Source organism: Phoca vitulina, unplaced genomic scaffold (assembly GCF_004348235.1).
Source record: "Phoca vitulina isolate PV1807 unplaced genomic scaffold, GSC_HSeal_1.0 scaffold21, whole genome shotgun sequence".
In the NCBI taxonomy this organism is placed as follows: Eukaryota; Metazoa; Chordata; class Mammalia; order Carnivora; family Phocidae; genus Phoca; species Phoca vitulina.
This window is the reverse complement of record NW_022589724.1, coordinates 21,769,624-21,790,976: the sequence shown is the minus strand read 5'-3', so window position 1 is coordinate 21,790,976 and position 21,353 is coordinate 21,769,624. Positions and strand designations below refer to the sequence as shown.

The following is a 21,353-nucleotide window of genomic DNA, read 5'->3' as shown; positions in this document are numbered from 1 at the left end:
CTTAAGCAGTTAACTCTTAAAAGGTGAATGATGAATATTATGTGGGTTAATTCTTACTTTTGTCCATTTCCAGCTTACAAAACACTACACAGCAAAATAATGATCTGCTAGACTGCTAACCCGAGCATCCAGCTTCCACAATGCCTGTGCAGGCAGCTCAATGGACAGAATTTCTGTCCTGTCCAATCTGCTATAATGAATTTGATGAGAATGTGCACAAACCCATCAGTTTAGGTTGTTCACACACTGTTTGCAAGACCTGCTTGAATAAACTTCACCGAAAAGCTTGTCCTTTTGACCAGACTGCCATCAACACAGACATTGATGTGCTTCCTGTCAACTTTGCACTTCTCCAGTTAGTTGGAGCCCAGGTAAGCTTTCAAGGTTTTACTAATTTGGTGTATGTAATAATTATAGACCTTTGTTCATTAAGGGGTACAAAGTGTGTCTAGTGATACTTGAGACCTCAAAAATATTCAGTATATCTGATGTCATGATTGTATTCTGCAAAAATTTTCTTTAGATAATGTCATAAATCCTTATGCAAAACCATAAATTCCATTATAGTTATGTGTTTCCTTGTGTTCAGTGCAGTGGTCAAAATTTATGTTTATAATTTATTTTGGTGGATAAGGAACATTTTTAAATAAGCATATTCATTAGGTGATATGAAAAGAAATATATTCAAAGCTTTGGCTAGATACTAATCAACTGGGACCCTCAAATGGAGGTTTTGGAGTCTTTTTTTTAACTTCACTTGACTTTCAGGATAATATTACAAATGAGAAAAGAAGGTCTATTTAGGGATGAACCAATTTCCAGAGTATCAGTACCAAATTCTTCACAGTTTCTTATGCTCATGTGTTACAAAATTAATATTTCTTGTTTATAATCACTTTACTGAAATCAGACCAAGACCCTAGACTTATAATAATTTCCATTTAATAAAGTCTTACTTTGTTAGGTATGATAGTAAGTATTCAACAACTGTTATTACTAATTCTTTCCATAGCTCTTCAGATAGTTATTTGCATTTTACAGGTGAGGAAAAAGATGAAATTCTGTACATCATGCACTATATATTAAAGCAAGAAAGGACTTTTCTGTTTAATCACTTCTTAGAAAATTCAGTGAATTAAAAATATTCCATTCTTTTAGTGTCTTGATATTTGAAGTTTTTCTTTTAAAACATATTTATTTTCAATGTTCATAATCCAGTTAGACACTGTGAAATCAAGGTGCACCTATAATCAATAGTATGTCATAATTGGCAGCAGTTTTTCTTTTTTTTTCTTCAAGATTTTATTTATTTATTTATTTGAGAGAGTGAAAGAGAGAAAAACAGCATGAGAGGGGATAGGGTCAGCGGGAGAAGCAGGCTCCCCGTGGAGCCGGGAGCCCAACGTGGGACTCAATCCCAGGACTCCGGGATCATGACCTGAGCCGAAGGCAGTCGCCTAACCAACTGAGCCACCCAGGCGCCCGGCAGCAGTTTTTCTTAATGGCATGTAAAATAACAGTGCCTTTTGCAAACAGTGGCATCTTAGATCCATAAATACTATACTAGCTACCTGCCATTTATTTAGCGTCTGCTATATAGGTCAGGTATTATGTTTTGTCATTTATAAATGTCCTCTCAATTGGGTTTAATAGCCTACAGGCTTATACAGTGTGATTTCTGTTACCTTTAAAGCCCCACCTGCTACTACTGACGTCATTCTTTCTGCTTAAGCTATATTGCTTCCTAGCCAGTTGTTAAATATGCCAAACATGTTCCCACCTGAGGGACTTGGTAGCGACTGTTATCTTTGCCTAGAATGTTTATTACCTCTCCTCTTTCAAGTCTTTATTCAAATGTCATGATTCCCAAGGAAGCCTATCCTGACCACACCTGTTAAAATTGCAGCCCCTCTCCAGCACTCCCAATCCCCCTTATCCTTGCTGTGTAATTTTTACTGATCACTTTCTATCATACTACCTATTTATTTATTATGTTTTTTGATTTACTGGCTCCATCCTCTCTCTTCACGAGAATGTAAGCTCTCCAGGGGCAAGAAATTTTGTCTGTTTTGCTCACTGATAGTTGCCTAATGCCCAAAACTATGTTTGGAACATGTTAAGTACTCCATAACTACAAGTATTTTTTAAAGATTTTATTTATTTATTTGAGAGAGAGCAGAGCGAGAGAGTGAGCACACGAGTAGGGGGGGAAGGGCAGAGAGAGAGAGGGAGAGGCAGGCTCCCCACTTGGGCAGGGAGCCAGACACGGGGCTCAATCCCAGGACCCTGGGATCACGACCTGAGCCAAAGGCAGACACTTAACTGAGCGCCCTAATATACTTAATAAATACAAATATTTGTTGGATTAAATGGAATTTTCATAGTGGCAGTATGAAATAAGGATTTTCATCTCCATTTTTCAAATAGGAAAACCATGAGTTGGAGCAGTTGAGTGATTTACTCAAGATCACTCATGGAAGTGGCAGAGCTGCAGTTCATGCCCAGGTTTTGACCTTTCATTAAGGTCTTGGGGCTCCTGGGTGGCTCAGTCAGTTGAGTGTCTGACTTTTGACCTCAGCTCAGGTCTTGATCTCAGGGTCGTGAGTTCAGGCTCCACATTGAGCTCCATGCTGGGCATGGAGCCTACTTAAAAAAAAAAAAAAATATTGTGTCTTGTGGTGTTTCTATTCTACAAAAAGGGGACAGACCATTATCAATAAATATAATAAGTAAATTACATAGTGAGAAGGTGTGCTGAGTACTTTTTTTCCTAGTTATCTTAAAATACCTTTTTTTAAAGTTGCAAAAAATAATGTACAGAGAACCTGTATAACTTTCTGCAACTTCCCCTAATGTTAATATCTGTCAAAATTATAGCATAGTTATTAAGCTTAAGAAATTAACATTGATACAATATTATTAACTACTTGCTGCTTTTTCCATTTATTAATACACCGAGCCCCTGCTATTAAGTATAGTAACCTTGGTTCTTGGAAAGCAGTTTGGCTAGGTGTTCGGCTTTAATTTTACTTAAACTACTTTGATGTATTATCTCTGTATTATAATTTTTATACTCACCAAGATTATTATCAAATATATAAATAACAGTTCCATGAGCTGGATGAATGTATTTCCTCGATTTTTCTTTGTTTTTAGGTACCAGATCATCAGTCAATAAAGTTAAGTAATTTAGGTGAGAACAAACACTATGAGGTTGCAAAGAAATGTGTTGAGGATTTGGCACTCTACTTGAAACCACTAAGTGGAGGTAAAGGTAAGTTCATAAAAAGTCTTTTTACTGGTGAGCAGGATTTGGTAATATACCCTATTAAATTTTGAGATTTATTTTTTTAATTTTTTAAAGATATTTATTTATTTGACGGAGAGAGAGAGCACAAATAAGCAGAGCAGCAGGCAGAGGGAGAGGGAGAAGCAGGCTCCCTGCTGAGCAGAGAGCTCAATGTGGGTCTCAATCCCAGGACCGTGGGATCATGACCTGAGCCGAAGGCAGACGCTTAACCGACTGAGCCACCCAGGCGCCCCTAATTTTAAGTTTTAAAAGTTTGGACAATTCTTGGAAACTGAAAATAACCAATATTGTTACTATTTTAAGAATTCATCAGGGGCGCCTGGGTGGCTCAGTTGGTTAAGCGACTGCCTTCGGCTCAGGTCATGATCCTGGAGTCCCGGGATCGAGTCCCGCATCGGGCTCCCTGCTCGGCAGGGAGTCTGCTTCTCCCTCTGACCCTCACCCCTCTCATGCTCTCTCTCTCATTCTCTCTCTCAAATAAATAAATAAAATCTTTAAAAAAAAAAAAAAAAAAAAGAATTCATCAGACACTACATATTGAGATTTCTACAGTTTGTATTCATTAAAATAATAGCAGAATATTAATTTTAATAAGTCCTACTAAGACAATTTCATGTATTCATTCAATCATTCAATTTTATTGAGCACTTAGTCGTGGTTAGGGTCCCTGCCTTCACAGAGCCCACAGTCTATTGGGGGAGATAGGCATATAAGTGCAATAAATTATTTTAAGTGTTGTGACAGAAACGGATTTCTATTTTGTTCATCACTGCATACCCAGTGACCCACGCATCATAGATGAATCAGTCAAGTATTTATTTTATATCTGCTCTGTGCTTTGCACTGTTGAATATTGAGGACATAGTGATTTCCTTGAGAAACTTAGTTTATCTACCTCATTCATTCAATGGTTCATTTACTGAACAGATATCTAACAAGCATGTACTAAGTGCTGGGCACTATTTTGGTATTTGGCATACATGAGTAAAATGCTTGCCCTTATAGCACTTAAGTTTTAGAAAAGGGAGAAAGTATAGTAAACGATAAGCATAATAGAAAATTATATAGTATGTTACAATTGATAATAATACATTTAGAGGGATCAGAGATGTCAGGGTGAGGGGACAAGGGCAGGTTGCAATTTTACAGAAGGTGGTTAGTGTAGGACTCATTAAGAAGGTAGTTTCTAAACTTGAGATGAAAGAGGTGAGATAGTTAGCCATGTAGGTTCCTGGGAAAAGAGTGTGCCGGAGAGGCAATAAGGATCGAGCACGTGGGTAGCACAGTCAGTTAAGTGTCCGACTCTTGGTTTCAGTTCAGTTCATGATCTCAGAGTCCTGAGATCGAGGCCCGTGTCAGGCTCTGTGCTCAGCAAAGAGTCCGCTTGGGATTCTCTCTCCCTCGTAGTCTTTCTCTCTCAAATAAATAAATAAATCTTAAAAAAAAAAAAAAAGTTCCAGAGAGGCAATAGCAAAATCCCCAAGGCATGCCTAGTATCTTCAAAGAACAATAATAGGAGTGTGTCTGGAGCAGTGTGAGTTAGGGGGAGAGCAGAAGGACATAGATGAAGGAAGTGGTAAGACCAGATAATGTGCAGACTTGCAAGCCATTTTAAAAACTTGAGCTTTTACTGCAAGTGAAATTGGGGAGTCACTCTAGGGTTTTAAGCAGAGGAGTGACACAATATGACTAATGTTTAAAGGATCTCTCTAGTTGCTCTGTTGAGAATGCGGTGTAGAAGGGCAAGGGTAGGAGCAGGGTATTGGCTTATAGGCTAATGGGCCAACAGTAGCAGTGGAGGTAGTAAGAAGTGAATGGCATGCATATATTTTGAAGGTAGAGTCAAGAGGATTTCCTAAATTATTGCACGTAGGGTATGAGAGAAAGAGCAGAATCAAAGATGACTCCTGGGTTTTGGGGTCTGAGCACCTGGAAAAAGAGATTGCCATCAACCTAGACAAGGAATACTGAAGGTAGATCAAGTTTAGATGGGAAGATCAGGAGTTCAGTTTTAGTCATATTATGTTTGAGGTGTCAAATCTTCATTTGGATGCTATTGTGTAACCAATGGATATATGTTAAGGAATGAGGTATAGAAACTGTACCTTTGGGAGTCATTAACATATGGGTAGTATTTACAGCAATTAATAAAGTTGGCTGAGATCATGTACATGATAAATGTAGATAGAGAAGAAAAACTGGGTCCTGAGGCCCTTTAACATTAAGAAGTTAGGAAGAAAAGATGAAATCAGAAAAGACCTGGAATAAAAGCAAAGAAGAAAAAGCAGGAGGGTGGAGTGTAAAGAAAGTGTTTAAAGGAATTAGGAGTGGTCATCTGTGTTGAGGGCTGTTGAAAGGTGAAGTAAGGTAAGGACCGAGAATTGACCATTGACTTAGCAGAGTAGAGGCAATTGTCATGATGGGCAGTTTTGATGAAGTAATAGTTAGCAACAACTTGATTGGAGTAGGTTTTAAAGATTGTGAAGCAAGGAATTTGGAGATATTGAATATAGACAATATTAGAGAATTTGCCACAAAAGAGAAGAAAGAAATGGGGCAGAGCCGGTAGGCAAAGAGGGATGAATAAAAAGATTTATTTATTTTTGGGCGCCTGGGTGGCTCAGTTGGTTAAGCGACTGCCTTCGGCTCAGGTCATGATCCTGGAGACCCAGGATCGAGTCCGCATCGGGCTTCCTGCTCAGCAGGGAGTCTCCTTCTCCCTCTGACCCTCCCCCCTCTCATGTGCTCTCTCTCTCAAATAAATAAATAAAATCTTTAAAAAAAAAAAAAAAAAGATTTATTTATTTTTAAGATGGATGAAATAACAGCATGCTTGTTTTTATTGTATGCTGATGGAAGCAGTCAAATAGAAAGGGAAGAAGTAATGATGTGGGAGAGAGGAAAGAATTGCTGGAGCATATCCGTGAGTCAGGGAAAGGGATTATGATCTAAGAGCTTGCCATTAAGTTGTATTTCTAAACGTCATGTATACAATAAAATTAGAGCTGTTATTAATCATTACTTTTGACTAAACTTTTCATTAATTAACTGGATGAAGAACAGACTAAATAAACCCGAGTACTCTCTTGAGAGACACATGCAACCCAGAGAACAGGATACCTAAATAAAATTTGAAGTAACTGCAAATTAGACTCCTGTTACCACAGAATAGTAATAAACAGAATCAGAATACTCCTGTTGTTAAAACAGTGGAAGGACTCATTACAAATTATGGCTTCATAGTTAAGTATGGGTAATGAAAAGTAACTTGTTTTATTTAATAGAAAAAACTTTACTTTGTTTCCTTTCTCTTAAAGGTGTAGCTAGTTTGAACCAGAGTGCACTGAGCCGTCCAATGCAAAGGAAACTGGTGACACTTGTAAACTGTCAATTGGTGGAGGAAGAAGGTCGTGTCAGAGCCATGCGAGCAGCCCGTTCACTTGGAGAAAGAACTGTAACAGAACTAATATTACAGCACCAGAATCCCCAGCAATTGTCTGCCAACCTGTGGGCTGCTGTCAGGGCTCGAGGATGCCAGTTTCTAGGGCCAGGTAGGATAGATCACTATCTTGTCTCTCTTACTGACTATCAGGGTGAGAGGATCCCAATTTCTAGAGTTAGCTGAGAATCCCCAGACTCAACCCATCTTTAGTTATACACACAAATCTTGACGTAATTAAAGATAAACCAGTTTTTGTAATCATGATCTATGTGATAGTACTGTAACATTTTAGAATAAATTTCTCATTTAATCTTTAGCAGCCTTCAAAAGAAGTGACACAGATCCGCTTTCACAATTTAAAGAACCAAGTTAGAGGCCTAAGATTATACAGGTAGTAAGTAAAGGAAAAGTAAAGTTTTTTTTTTTAATAAAAAAAATTTAAAAATTGTCTTTAAAACTTGGAAAGCAGAAATTACACACAAAAAAAATAATCACTGGGGTTGAGGCCTTCATAGTTACTACCATCCAAATTCTATTTAAAAAATCTTTACCTATAACAAGGTTATGAATGAAGTACACTTTTCTGTTACCTTTTAGAGCTTTATTATTTTACCTTTCTGATTTAGAACTATAGTCAGGTAGAATTTTGTGTGTGAGTGTGTGTGAAGGAAACTTTTTAAATAAGTGACATTGGGACAACTGAATAGATGTGGAAAAAGATAAAATTGGATATATTTCTTATACACCATAGCTACTTAAATTCCAAGTAGGTCATAAATATTTGTTATTAAAAAATACATCATACAACTAATGAAGAATACAAGAGTGAATTCCTCTATAACTTAGTATAGGAAACACTTTTTTTTACTCCAAATGCAGAAGCAGTAATAGAAAAGACTGATACATGATTAAATATTTTTTTAATTGCATCACAGAAAATATCAGCAAAGTAAAAGAATTACAAACTGGGGCGCCTGGGTGGCTCAGTTGGTTAAGCAACTGCCTTCGGCTCAGGTCATGATTCTGGAGTCCCGGGATTGAGTCCCACATTGGGCTCCCTGCTCAGCGGGGGGTCTGCTTCTCCCTCTGACCCTTCCCCTCTCATGCTCTCTGTCTCCCATTCTCTCTCTCAGATAAATAAATAAAATCTTTAAAAAAAAAAAAAAAATTACAAACTTAGAAAAATGTTTGTATTCTATCACAAAGGACTAATATAACTAATATGTGAGGTACGTCTAAAAACTCAGAGAAAGATACCAACCACCCAATTTAAAAATTGGCAAAAGATATAAGCAGAAAATGCACGAGAAAAAGTAATGTAAATGGCCCTCAAACATATAAAATATACTCAGTGTTTCTCATATCAAGAGAAATATTCACGAAAATTATATTGACCGTTTCTCATGTATCAGATTGGCAGAATTAAAAAGTTTGACAGTATATTTTGTTGTCAGAGCTGTGGGAAAACAGGTACTTTCATCCAATAACAGTGGGAGTACTAAGTGGCACACATTTTATTTTATTTTTTTTTAATTTTTTATTGTTATGTTAATCACCATACATTACATCATTAGTTTTAGATGTAGTGTTCCATGATTCATTGTTTGTAAGTGGCACACATTTTAAAGAGAGATATTCCACAATGTCTACCAAAATCACCTATGCACTTATTCTTTGGCCTAACAGTTCCATTTCTACAAATCTATCCCAAAGATACAGCAAAAAATACAGAATGCGTAGTTATTTTTTTTTAAGTTTTTATTTAAGTAATCTCTGTACCCAGCGTGGTGCTCAGATTCACAGCCCTGGCTCAGATTCACAGCTCTGGTCCTGGCTTAGTCAGGGCTGTGAATCTGAGCATCTAAGCCATGCTCTTCTGACTAAGCCAGCCAGGTGCCCCCAGAATGCATAGTTATAAAAGCACTATTTGTAACAGCAAACATCTGGAAGCAACCTGAATGTCTATGAAGAAGACACTTGTTTAATAAACAGGTATATCCTTTGAGTGGAGTACTCTGCAACTGTCAAAAGGAATGAGGAAGATGTATATGTTCTGCTAGGGTGTGATCTCTATACCTTAAAAAAAAAAAAAGCAAAAGGGGCACCTGACTGGCTCCGTTAGTAGAGCATGGGACTCTTGGTCTCAGGGTCATGAGTTCAAGCCCCATGTTGTGTGTAGAGCTTACTTAAAAAAAAAAAAAAAAGAAGGAAAAGAAAGAAAGAAAAGAAAAAAAACAGGTGCACCTGGGTGGCTCAGTCAGTTAAGCGTCTGCCTTTGGCTCAGGTCATGATCCCACGGTCCTGGGATCGAGCCCCGCATCAGACTCCCTGCTCAGTGGGGAGCCTGTTTCTCTCTCTCCCTCTGCTGCTCCCCCTGCTTGTGCTCTCTCACTCTCTCTGTCAAATACATAAAATCTTTAAAAACAAGAACAACAGGGGCGCCTGGGTGGCTCAGTCGTTAAGCGTCTGCCTTCGGCTCAGGTCATGGTCCCAGGGTCCTGGGATCGAGCCCCGCATCCGGCTCCCTGCTCAGTGGGAAGCCTGCTTCTCCCTCTCCCACTCCCCCTGCTTGTGCTCCCTCTCTCGCTGTGTCTTTCTCTGTCAAATAAATAAAAAATCTTTAAAAAAAATAAAAACAAGAACAAGAAAGTGCAGAATAGTGTGCTGCTTATAATATTTTTTATTTAAGAAAGGGAGAGAGATACAACCATTGTCTACTTTTGTTTATATTTTCCAAAAGAAACAATGGTAGGAGATATTTAAAAGTAATAAACTTATATAGAGGAAGGAGGCACCAAGAGAAAGCAGACAGGACAGAACTAGACCTTGTTGAATGTACCTTGTTTTGTACTTCGGACCCATGTAAATGTTCTATGTAATTATAAAACAATTTTTAGTAAAAATAAATTTTAAAAGTTTAATTAAAAAGAATAAGACACAATACCTAAAAACAAAAAATTTAAAACTACATTAAGTTGGTAGCATATTCATCAGGAATGAATTACTACAGGTGACTTTGGAACACAGTGTTTTGATTTTTATATCCCTAGTGGGATATATAATCCTAGGGTATAATCAGGCACACGGTAGGATAAAGCAAGTAAGTAATTATGTTAATGCCATCAGGAACCAAGATTTTCAGCATTTAAAGGAAAAGATACAAGTATGAAATCAGGGCGCCTGGGTGGCTCAGTCAGTTGGGCGTCTGCCTTCGGCTCAGGTCATGATCCCAGTGTCCTGTGATCGAGCCCCATGTCAGGCTCCCTGCTCCTTGGGGAGCCTGCTTCTCCTCCCTCTGGTCCTCCACCCCCTCTCATGTGCTCTCTCTCTCACTCTCGCTCTGTTCTCTCTCAAATAAATAAAATCTTTTTTAAAAAGTATGAAATCAAAGAATTTATGTAAGAACGCTTTAGTTTTAAATTTGAATTGTCAATGTAAGTACAGGCTCATTTACTTTTCTGTCTCTAAAAACGCGTATTCCCTAGATCTGTCCACTGAAAGGGCTTAGAAACAGTGAATAGCCATAGCACCCAGATTATGATTCTTAATAAATACCATTGCCCATTAAAAAGAAGCAGGGCTGTTTAGTCTTTAGATAATGCCATATTCCAGTTCTAGGATAGCAAGTACGAGTTGAGCCTGGGAATTCTTGGGCTAGAAAGCAAAAAAGCTATCAGAGATCATTGGCATCTTGTCAGAATTAGAAGTAGATTTGAAAGGGCTTCCACTGGCCATGAGTGGCACAGTTCGAACACCAAAATGAATAATGACTGTAATGGATTGAAACATAAAATATATGAAAATCCGTGATTTTGTAATGATGGTATAGGAAAAATTAATCTGTTATCTTTGGCAGTTGCTAAATAATGCCAACACATTATTCTAGAAATTGCAAAAGAGTAGAATAAAAATCAAGCATGTTTTTTCTGCCTTTCCTTTACAAACTTTTCAAGGACAGTTTCTCAGGGTGTTGAGTGTAGCTTCCTCTTTTAGCAAAATTCCAGCTAATAAATTTAGAAAAAAAGTGTCAAAAGTAGAAAAATCACACATTTACAACCACAAATGAATTAGTGGGTCTACACAAGAATTATTAGTAGCTATTAAAACCATTAGATGTAAGGTTGCTGGGAAAATTTACTATAGATGCATGAGGCCTGAACACATTGATCATTACTAAACCCACTAACATTACTAAAAGTGAGACATCTAGGCCTTAAGTATCTCCTTATGTAATATACGTAATAACAAGTATGCTTGGCAGAAAAAGAAACAAAACCTCAAAAAATAAAAACTCATTCTGAATATAATCAAGCCTATAGTTTACATGAAATAAGGAGGCTAAATGAACATATTTAGAAATACTATAAGCACAAAATTAGCCAAATCAAGAATGTCGGGAATTGTTTAGAAAAATGATTGTTTCTTCAAAAAATTCAGAGAAAACCTGAATTTTCTCGTAAATGGGAAAGTGAAGGGTAGTGGGAAGCTAGTATAGTTTTTTTTTTTTTTTTAAGCTGAAAGGCATATTAACCAAAAGCAATATGGACTTTATTTGGGTACTTACTAAAGAAGCCAAGTATAAGAAGAAATTTTTGAGACCGTGGGAAAAAATTCAACGTGAACTGGATATTAGATGATAGTAAGGATATATATTACTTTTTTAAAATGTGATAATGGTATACAGTTTTTTTTGAAGTCCTTACATGTTAGAAATATATAATGAATTATTTAAGGGTGAAATGCTATGTTGTGTGGGATTTACATCAAAACACTCCAGCCAAAGCAAACTAGAAAAGTGGGTAAGAACTGGCAACAGCTATCTTACGGGTTCATATGATCTCTACTTTTATGTATGTTGAAAATTTACCATAATACAAAGTTAAGTTAAAAAATAATTTGAAAAATCCACATTTATATGTAATTTAAAAATGCTGTTTTTGGATATTTCCTCATATTTATTTACCTGACCCAAGAAGCACTAGATTAGGTATCAAATATCCTTTGTTCTACCACTCAACAACAAAAAGACAACACAATGTAAAAAAATGGACCAAGGGCGTGAATAGACATTTCTCCAAAGAAGGTACACAGATGGCCAAAAAGAGCTTGGAAAGATTCTCAGTGTCATTAGTCATTAAGGAACTGCAAATCAAAATCACAATGAGATATCACTTCACACCGGCTAGGTTTGCCGTAATCTAAAAAATGGAAAATTGGTGAGGATGTGGGTGAAACGTGGGAAGCAGAACGGTGCAGCCTCTGTAAAACGACTTGTCGGTTCCTCATAAAGTCAGAGTTACCGTATGACCCAGCAGTGCCACTCCTTGTGTATATATCCCAAAGAACTGACAGGGATTCAAACTAATGCTTGTACGCCAGTGTTTACAGCAGCATTCATCACAGTGGTCCAAAGGTGGAAGCAATCCACACGTGCATCAGCTGATGAATGGATAACCAGATGTGCTTTGTCCATAAATAGAATATTATTCAGCCACAGAAAGAATTGAAATATATAAAATATTTTTATTTCTATATAAAGTCAGCATAAAAATTAAAAAAGGATTGAAATTGATATGTGCTATAGTGTAGGTGAACTTCAATAATATTATGTTAAGTGAAAGAAGCCAGGAAAAAGGTCACATATTCTATGATTTCATGTATTTGAAGTATCCACAAAGGTAAATCCATAGAGTCAGGCTGCAAGCTAGTGGTTGCCAGAGGCTGGAGGTAGAGGCTATGGTAGGTGACTGCATAATGGCTGTAGGTTTCCTAGATAGACCTGATGGTTGTTCATGTGAATTGTATTCTCTAAAGGGGTTAATTTTATATAAAGTTTACCTCAATTTTTTAAAAAAGTCCTTGGTGCAAATACAGTTTTGCTGCTATCTAGTTGTGAACCTTGACCTCAGTGCCTCACTTGTAAAAGGGTTTGATTTTGATTTTGATTTTTTATTTATTTATTTTTTTTAGGGTTTGATTTTTAATCCAGATTCTAGATGCGCTCTCAGTTTTGAAGTTCCACTGTTTTAATTGAGAACCAATGCACTTTTAACTTTTAATTTTAAAATAATTTCTGATTTACCCAAAAGTTGCAAGAACAATGCAGAGAATTCCTGTATACTCTTCATCCGCAATCACTAGTTTTTAATATTTTGTTATATTTGTTATGTTATTTGCCCTTTTCCTCTTTTCTGAACCATTTGAGAACAGGGTGCATATTTCAGTGCCCTGTTATCCCTTTATACTTCGATGTATTTCCAAAAAACAAGGATACCGTCTTATGTAACAACAGTACGTTCATCAAACTGAGAAAATTTAACCTACATACCATACTAAAATCTAGTTCATATTCCGATTTTGTCAATTATTCCAAAAATGTCTTTAATGGAATTTTTCTTTCAGAATACAGTCCAGTCCAAGATCAGTTATTCTATTTATTTGTCATCTCTTTTTAGTCTTCTTTTATCTGGAACCCTTCTTCAGCCCTTCTTTGTCTGATGTTGTTATTCTTCAAGAATACAGGCAGTTTTTTTTTTTTTAAAGATTTTATTTATTTATTAGAGAAAGCACGCGTGCATAAGCATGGGGGAGAGGGAGAAGCAGGCTCCCCACTCAGCCGGGAGCCCGACGTGGGGCTCCATCCGAGGACCTGGGATCATGACCTGAGCCAAAGGCAGATACTTAACCAGCTGAGCCACCCAGGTGCCCCTACAGGCAGTTATTTTATAAAAAATTCCTTAATTTGAGTTTGTCTTATATTCCCTCATGATTAGATTCAGATTATACTATATACATCCCTGGCTGGAAAACAATATAAATTAATAACCTTCTTTAGGTATTGCATCCACAGGCTAATATCACTTTAAAATCGTACAAAATTGTTGTCAGGCAAAGTTAACAGTCCCAAGCATTAAAGAAAAATTACCATTTACCATAAGGCTACTATATGTTCTTTATATGTATTTAATATATCAGAGTATCTCCATGTATTTTGTAAATGAGGATTTTTTTCTTTGCACTGTAACATTATTGTTATCTAGTTGATTATTAAATACCTGCAGGAGTTATGTTTTAAGTTCTGTTGATTTATGTTCTAAATGGTTGTTTAGTAGAAATTATATTTTGTTTGATTGCTTTTTAAGTAAACTGTATTTTTGTATGTGTGGTGTCCTCTTTTTGTGCTAATGAAATACAGACTGTGGATAATGGACCGCCATGAACCTAATACCCAAAGAAGTCTGACAGACATGATCTGCAGGGTTTCTCATTTATTGTGAATTCATGTTTCTCACTTCTAGCTATGCAAGAAGAGGCCTTGAAGCTGGTGTTGCTAGCATTAGAAGATGGCTCTGCTCTCTCAAGGAAAGTACTGGTACTTTTTGTTGTGCAAAGACTAGAACCAAGATTTCCTCAGGCATCAAAAACAAGTATTGGTCATGTTGTGCAACTACTGTATCGAGCTTCATGTTTTAAGGTAAGTAGCAAGCAGCCATCTAGACGTTACATGCCTTTGTATGAGATAGAGGCTTTCTAGAATGGATGTTACCTGGTCTAGAGGCTCCAGGAATGCAGAATGCTTCTAAGAGTTGAAAGGAAACTTTATTTTCCTTCTGCATTGTTTGCATCTGTGATATTACCTGTTGAGAATAAACATGTGAAGGTGTCAGTAACAGAAAACAGAGCATAAGGAAATAGTTTGGTAAACTTGACTCTTGGGATAATGAATGTAGACTAAAGAAGTCTAATTCAAATGAATTTCCCATCTTAAAAGGGAAAATTATATAGAAGAACGTAAAAAGTTGGTTTTTCAATTTCCCATTGTTATTTTTATTTTATTCCCTGTTGTGATTAGATTATGACCTTTAATCTGAAGATGGCCTATAATGTTGCCTTCAGGACAAGAGAGTGAAGAGTTGAGGTACTTGCCCCACTCTGCATTTAGGAGGTGTGATTTTTTTTGTGTGTTTTGTTTTGGTGGAGAAGACAGAAAAACCCCAAGATACTTAGAAATGTGGTTGCATTGTCCTTATAGACTTGTGCGTGGTTACAGGTACTGAGAGAGGTGGAAAGTAGGCTGAATCCTTAAAAGTTTCTGCATGTTACAAGAGTAGGGACTGCTGGCTGGATCTTGAGAAAAGCCCAGATACTTGGAACTAGAAAAGTCCATTGGCTTCTATAAAAGTAAAACATCAAAATTTGAAAGCCAAAGCTATTTTGCTGGTTTTATAGCCCAATAGTGAAAACAGTACAGACAGAAAAAAATTTTTTCGGCAGACTGCTTAGTTTGAAATAACAGGTAATTGCTGATGGAAATATGTTCAAATGAACTCACTTATCTCCACTAATGAGGCTTGGACACTATCTCCTTGATAGTTATAGTGCTTGATTTTGTGCCCTTAAGGGCAAAAATAGAAATGAATCCCTGGTTCCTCAAACATTATGTTTTTGGCTAAGCAACCAAATTACAGAGATCATTTATCATCCTCAGGTGACTGACTAGGTTCTCACACTGTGTATTCCTGATTTAATGTGTTTTTTCTCTCATAGGAATTGTACTGATTTGTGGTTTATGATAGTCATCTACAGTTGCTTCTAACATCTGACATTTGAATAACACTAGTATAGAAAGTGATTTCAATTTTATGCTCTCATTTCATCCTCACTGCCCTCTAGTTTAAAATGTTAAAGCAGGGCGCCTGGGTGGCTCAGTCGGTTAAGCGACTGCCTTTGGCTCAGGTCATGATCCCAGGGTCCTGGGATTGAGTCCCGCATCGAGCTCCCTGCTCTGCAGGGAGCCTGCTTCTCCCTCTCCCACTCCCCCTGCTTGTGTTCCCTCTCTCGCTGTGTCTCTCTCTGTCAAATAAATAAATAAATAAAATCTTTTAAAAAAAATTAATAAATAAAATGTTAAAGCAGTGTTTAGATTAATAAAAGGATAACGTACTGACTTAACTGCCAAAAGGCCTCTCTTGGGTGTCATTTACTCTAGTAAAATCACAATTGTCAAAGGTCTTTCCTTGATTTTATAGGCTTAGAGATGGGAATTTTTGTGGGTGCATACAGTAGATTCTTTCCTCAGGAATAGAACACCCTTACCAAGGTCACCCACAATGGATGATCTATTTTATTAATTTGTAATGAGAAGTGCAATTTTTACATGACTTAAATCATCATATTGTAGATACTTTCCTGCCGAAGAGGATCAGACCTTTGCTTGTGTGGCCTGGCATCAGCGCAAGGGAGTTAATAATTCCAACGTTTTATTGCAGTGATTCCCAACTAATGATCTGCATCAGAATTACTTATGGGGATTTTAAAAGTATACAATCCTGGGTCCCATCCCCGGATGTATTCTGATTTGGTGTATCTGATGTGGGACTTGAGCATTCATACATACTTTTTAAATCGTGTGGTCTTCAAAGCCAGGAATTATGATTACCTGAAATTGTAGTTTTTAATGCTTCACGGGTGATTTTGATGCATGGTAGTGAGAACTTTAATATGACCATGCTCTGTTAGCCACCTGTGTATGTCTTTACTACTCAGGTGAATAGATGCTTATGCTGCCTACGAGGCACCCTTGTAGCCTACGTGGTAGTTGGGTGACGCTACCGTTGTCTGGTTCTTGGGTTTCTTTCTTCTGTTTTTTAGGTTGATAATTCTTTCTTTTGTTTCCTCAATGTTTCTTTAAATAGGTTAAGGTAGAATATAGATTTTTGGGACTTCTAAGTTACTCTGCTCCCAAATTATACCTAAGATTATGTTTAGAATTTTGGATGTCCCACACTTTTCTCTAATGTAATTACATATTCCCAAAGAGATTTTGAACTGATACTATTAATTCTCAGACGGTAACTTGATTTTCCCATCTTCATATTCTTGGGGTCATATTATTGTTGTCTCATGTGCCAACAATAGAAAGAACCAGTGAGGTGGTTTGGAGATATTTTCATTTTGCCAATGAGAAAATCATGATTTTGAACAGTTTGAATGATTTGTTCATTCTGAATTATAGAATCTGTACTAGTCCTAGGTATTCTGAATCCTAGCCAAGTTTCAAATTTCATTGTGCAAGTTTTAGATAAATGATATCACCTATTGTGGAAATTATCTAGTCATACACTTGCATGTTTGGAGAATTAGACAGTTTCAGTAGGGTATGTGAAACTGCAAGCTTTTGAATTTGTTTTTTTTAAATGACTTAAGTCAGGTATAAATTAAAGCTGTATAAATACCCTAATGATCATTTTTGTGGTGATAGAAAATTTCTTAATCATCACATGGCAGTGCTAATATATGTCTACCCATTGGACTGATCTGTCATTCCTCGCTTAAAAGTCCTCAGTGGCTTCCCATTCCCTTCAGCATAATATATAAATTTCTCACCATAGTTTATAAGGCCCTCTATGATTCTTCTCTAGCTTCTTAGTCTTTAATTCTGTGTGCTCTGCTCTTTCATTTTTCTATTTCACCACTTGCTACTCTTGTTAGGATTCTGTTTCTTACCTGGAAACGCCTATTCATTCTTTAAGACTCAGTTCATGCAGCCTTCAAGATGGGGAAGCCTTCTCTGTTATCCCTTCCTTCTCCCCCAAGTCAGATTTAATTGCCTTTCCTTTATGTTGCCATGGAGCATTATAAAAGCACGTATACTATAATTTTCTGTTTACAAGTGTCTTCTCTATCAGCCACTGAGTTCATTGAAAGGAGGAAAAACTATGTACTGGGTTATGTAAGTTCTGCTTTGTTCCAAAAAGAATTTGTGATAAGGACATTCTCCTCTTTGCACCTTCTTTTGTCTGGTGTCTGATATCTGTACTCTCCCCCCCAAAAGAATTGATTGGAGAAGGAGGGAGAGCAGACCAATTCTGATGGGTTTTTTTTTTCTCCTTTCTATTTCTTAGGTTACCAAAAGGGATGAAGACTCTTCTCTGATGCAGCTAAAGGAGGAATTTCGGAGTTATGAAGCATTACGCAGAGAACATGATGCCCAAATTGTTCATATTGCTATGGAAGCAGGACTCCGCATTTCACCTGAGCAGTGGTCTTCACTTCTGTATGGTGACTTGGCACATAAATCACACATGCAGTCTATCATTGATAAGGTTTGTGAAATTAGTGATGTTTGTTTTATATCATTGCTGTTACGTAGAAGAGCATTGCAATCTTCTAAAGGAACTAAAGAGACAACTAGTTGGAGATTCCTGTGTTTTAAGTATCAGACTGTATATTATTTTATCTTTATTTCTTTTTATTATTTTTCTAACTTTCAAAATAAATGACGGGAGGCAATAGGGAAGCACATATAGGATAGTAGCATAAAAGCAGCCTGGCTTTCAGAGTCTGTTGTTTATCTGTGTTTTGACCCCAGAGAGCTAATATAGCTTATAATAAGTAAGTTTTCTAAGTGTCTAATGATGAATTTCATAGGGCAGATTCTGAGGTGAAAATTTCATTCATCATTGATAACTCCTACTATGGAATCTGAAGGCACTTGAAAACCTGTTTAGTATGTTGACTAAATGAAGCATTTGAATATAGATGTGTCATAAGAAGCAGAGTAAAAGCCATTCTGTTGTCTGTTTTTTAGCTGCAGTCTCCAGAATCATTTGCAAAGAGTGTCCAGGAATTGACAATTGTTTTGCAACGAACGGGTGACCCAGCTAACTTAAATAGACTGAGGCCTCATTTAGAGCTTCTTGCAAACATAGACCCTAATCCAGGTATGTGAAAAAATATTTAGTTGCTTATACTTTTTCTGCCCTTGAGGTAAATAACACAAGAGAATTACTGCTAACAAATTCTTCCCCCCCATCCCCTTGACGGCTTATTTTAGATGCTGTTTCACCAACTTGGGAGCAGCTAGAAAATGCAATGGTAGCTGTTAAAACAGTGGTTCATGGCCTTGTGGACTTCATACAAAATTATAGTAGGAAAGGCCATGAGACACCTCAGGTAAGCACATTCATTGCACTTCTGACTGCTGTTACCTCTAACAGAGCTTCATCCTGAACATCTTGAACAAGCTTTTCGGTTAATGGACTTCTTACGTGACTCTGCTCTTTTAGGTTTCTATTATCTCTGTTCTTTTGAGAGAAACTCAAGTTTTAGTATACCTGATAAATAATCCATAGCACGGCACAACCATGGGGAGAGTATTTTTTTTTTAAGATTTTATTTATTTGACAGACACAGCGAGAGAGGGAACACAAGCAGGGGGAGTGGGAGAGGGAGAAGCAGGCTTCTGCTGAGCAGGGAGCCTGATGCAGGGCTCAATCCCAGGACCCTGGGATCATGACCTGAGCCGAAGGCAGACGCTTAACACCTGAGCCACCCAGGCGCCCCCATTGGGAGAATATTTTGAATATGAGTTCACTGTCAGTGTTTTGACCAAGTATAGCTCAATGATTCCTTCCAGATATTTTGTCTAATTCTTTTCTAATGTAGGGAAATCGTCACTTTTTTCTCCATTGCTCTCGTACAAATGAATATCTGTTTGTAAATGTGTGGAGTTAGAATTTTTAAAATATTTGCAATGTACTTTAGAAGGAGTTGCTTAAGGCATAATCTTTTATTCTAATAATTATGCCCATTTATTACGTCACTGTGAGCCAAGTTCCTATGTTCAGTATTTTATTTATATGATTTCTAATCCTCACAGCCACCTGCAAGATAATTGCTGTTCCCAAGCTGAAGTTTAAAGAGGTTAAGTAACAAATCTAAGGTCCTGGTGACAGTAAGTGACAGAGCTGGGATCAAATCTACTCCAAAGTGATCTTTGCACTCTTTTACCCTTATTCTATTAGAAAACATGTTAATATTCAAACATTAACTGACAGATAAATGTTTCATCTTTATTGAGGTCACAGAAATTACAGTGCCATCTTAAATTTTGATGCAGTTATAGCTGTTATTTTTTTTTTTTTTTTTTAAAGATTTTATTTATTTATTCATGAGAGACAGAGAGAGAGAGGCAGAGGGAGAAGCAGGCTCCCAAGGAGCAGGGAGCCCGATGTGGGACTCGATCCCAGGACCCTGGGATCATGACCTGAGCCGAAGGCAGACGCTTAACCATCTGAGCCACCCAGGTGCCCAATGCAGTTATAGCTGTTATGATGAGGCTTTTATATTTTGCCTCATTGTTTTTATGAACTTAAACAGCTCCAAGCCTAAGAAGAGAGTTGTACCCTCAAGCTGACAAATAAGTTAGTTTCATAAATTTTCACTTTCAGGGGAAATTATATTCTACCTCTCCTGGGAAAGTTTAAGTGGACAAAGCTTGTGGCTTTTTAAGTGCTTTTTAAATCATTTGTTTTGGTATCATTTTAAGACAGCAATGAATTGAGGAGAAAATCTTGTATTTTTGTGGGCATTATGTTGCCTGACAAATAAATAGACATAACATTGGAACCAGTTTCAGATAATCCTCAGAAGGAATATTTAAAATGGCAGTTCAGAGTTACCCTGTGTAATGCCTAATGGGAAATGGTGGAATGGCAGTTGCTTCAGCACAAGAATTACTTCTCTAACATGAAAAAGAATTAAAGCGGTAAATCATAAAATTCTGAAATCCCAAGAGTCCTCACTTTTCCACACACCGATTTTCTTTTTTGTAGCCTCAGCCAAACAGCAAATACAAGACTAGCATGTGCCGAGATCTGCGTCAGCAAGGAGGGTGTCCCCGAGGAACAAATTGTACTTTTGCCCATTCTCAGGAAGAGCTTGAAAAGTAAGTTATGAAAATTCTTTTTCATATGGGTTTAATTTGGGGTCATTATGAAAGTGTCCTGTGTAGTCTCAAAGTTTATGGTGGGTTTTGCAGATGTGATTAAGTTCACATTGTAGAGTTCCTTAGATTGCAAGATAATCTTTTCTTTTGAAACTATACCTTCTCACTTCTGGGAGCAAGATTAACATAAGTGATTTAGAACCTTATTCAGGGGTCGTACTTTAAAGCATTGTATAGCTGGAATCCATGTTTTTGCTAAGCACCTGTGCAGAACAAAACACCCCTCCGTGCAATCTTATTTGCGCAGGTTCAGTTGAAGATAACGGCAAAGTCCCAGGTAAAACAGTACAGCAGATACATTTTCTTTTTACGGCTTTTGGTCTTTTTAGCATATGTATTGTCCAAGTTTCTGTTTTTTGTTTTTTGGGGTTTATTTCTTTATTTGAGTGAGAGCGCGAGAGAGAGCTTGAGCGGGGGAGAGGGGCAAAGGAGAAGGAGAGGAAGAAGCAGTAGTTGTCCCGTTCCCCTCCCTCCGAGCAGGGAGCCCAGAGCCCTGAGATCATGGTCTAAGCCGAAGGCAGACACTTAACCAGCTGAGCCACTCAGGTGCCTCTGTTGCCAAGAAATTGATTCCAGCCTTTCTGTTGAAGCAACCTGTGTATCAACTCTTAGTGGACGTCTCCCTTTTGTTTTTAGACACTTGAAGCCCAAGTTGAGCTAATTTTCTCCTCCCGTACATCCTCTCCCACCTTTCATTCTGCTCTCCCCCAGTGTACCCTGTCCAGCCAGTTATACATGCCATGTTAAAGACACCATCTTTGTCACCTTTCACCTGCTTGTCTTACTTAGTCAACAAGTCAGTTCAGCCTCCT

The 21,353-nt window shown here is 37.4% G+C and overlaps 1 protein-coding gene and 1 non-coding gene across 6 annotated transcripts in view; both read left to right on the top strand.

The window, feature by feature from the left end:
• RC3H2 (ring finger and CCCH-type domains 2) overlaps positions 1–21,353 on the top strand; it is a 50,765-nt gene that overhangs the window by 6,432 nt on the left and 22,980 nt on the right. For all 5 annotated transcript variants that reach the window (XM_032418291.1, XM_032418290.1, XM_032418288.1 and 2 more), the window contains exons 2-9: positions 74–371; positions 3,157–3,274; positions 6,628–6,861; positions 14,051–14,226; positions 17,657–17,857; positions 18,343–18,475; positions 18,589–18,707; positions 20,369–20,481. In XM_032418291.1, the coding sequence (XP_032274182.1) occupies positions 141–371; positions 3,157–3,274; positions 6,628–6,861; positions 14,051–14,226; positions 17,657–17,857; positions 18,343–18,475; positions 18,589–18,707; positions 20,369–20,481 (1,325 nt within the window). In that variant the 5' untranslated portion in view covers positions 74–140. The remainder of the gene's footprint in view (positions 1–73; positions 372–3,156; positions 3,275–6,627; positions 6,862–14,050; positions 14,227–17,656; positions 17,858–18,342; positions 18,476–18,588; positions 18,708–20,368; positions 20,482–21,353) is intronic.
• On the top strand, positions 18,145–18,256 carry LOC116641473. Its single transcript, XR_004301189.1, has one exon. It is a non-coding gene; the product is annotated as a small nucleolar RNA SNORD90 (small nucleolar RNA).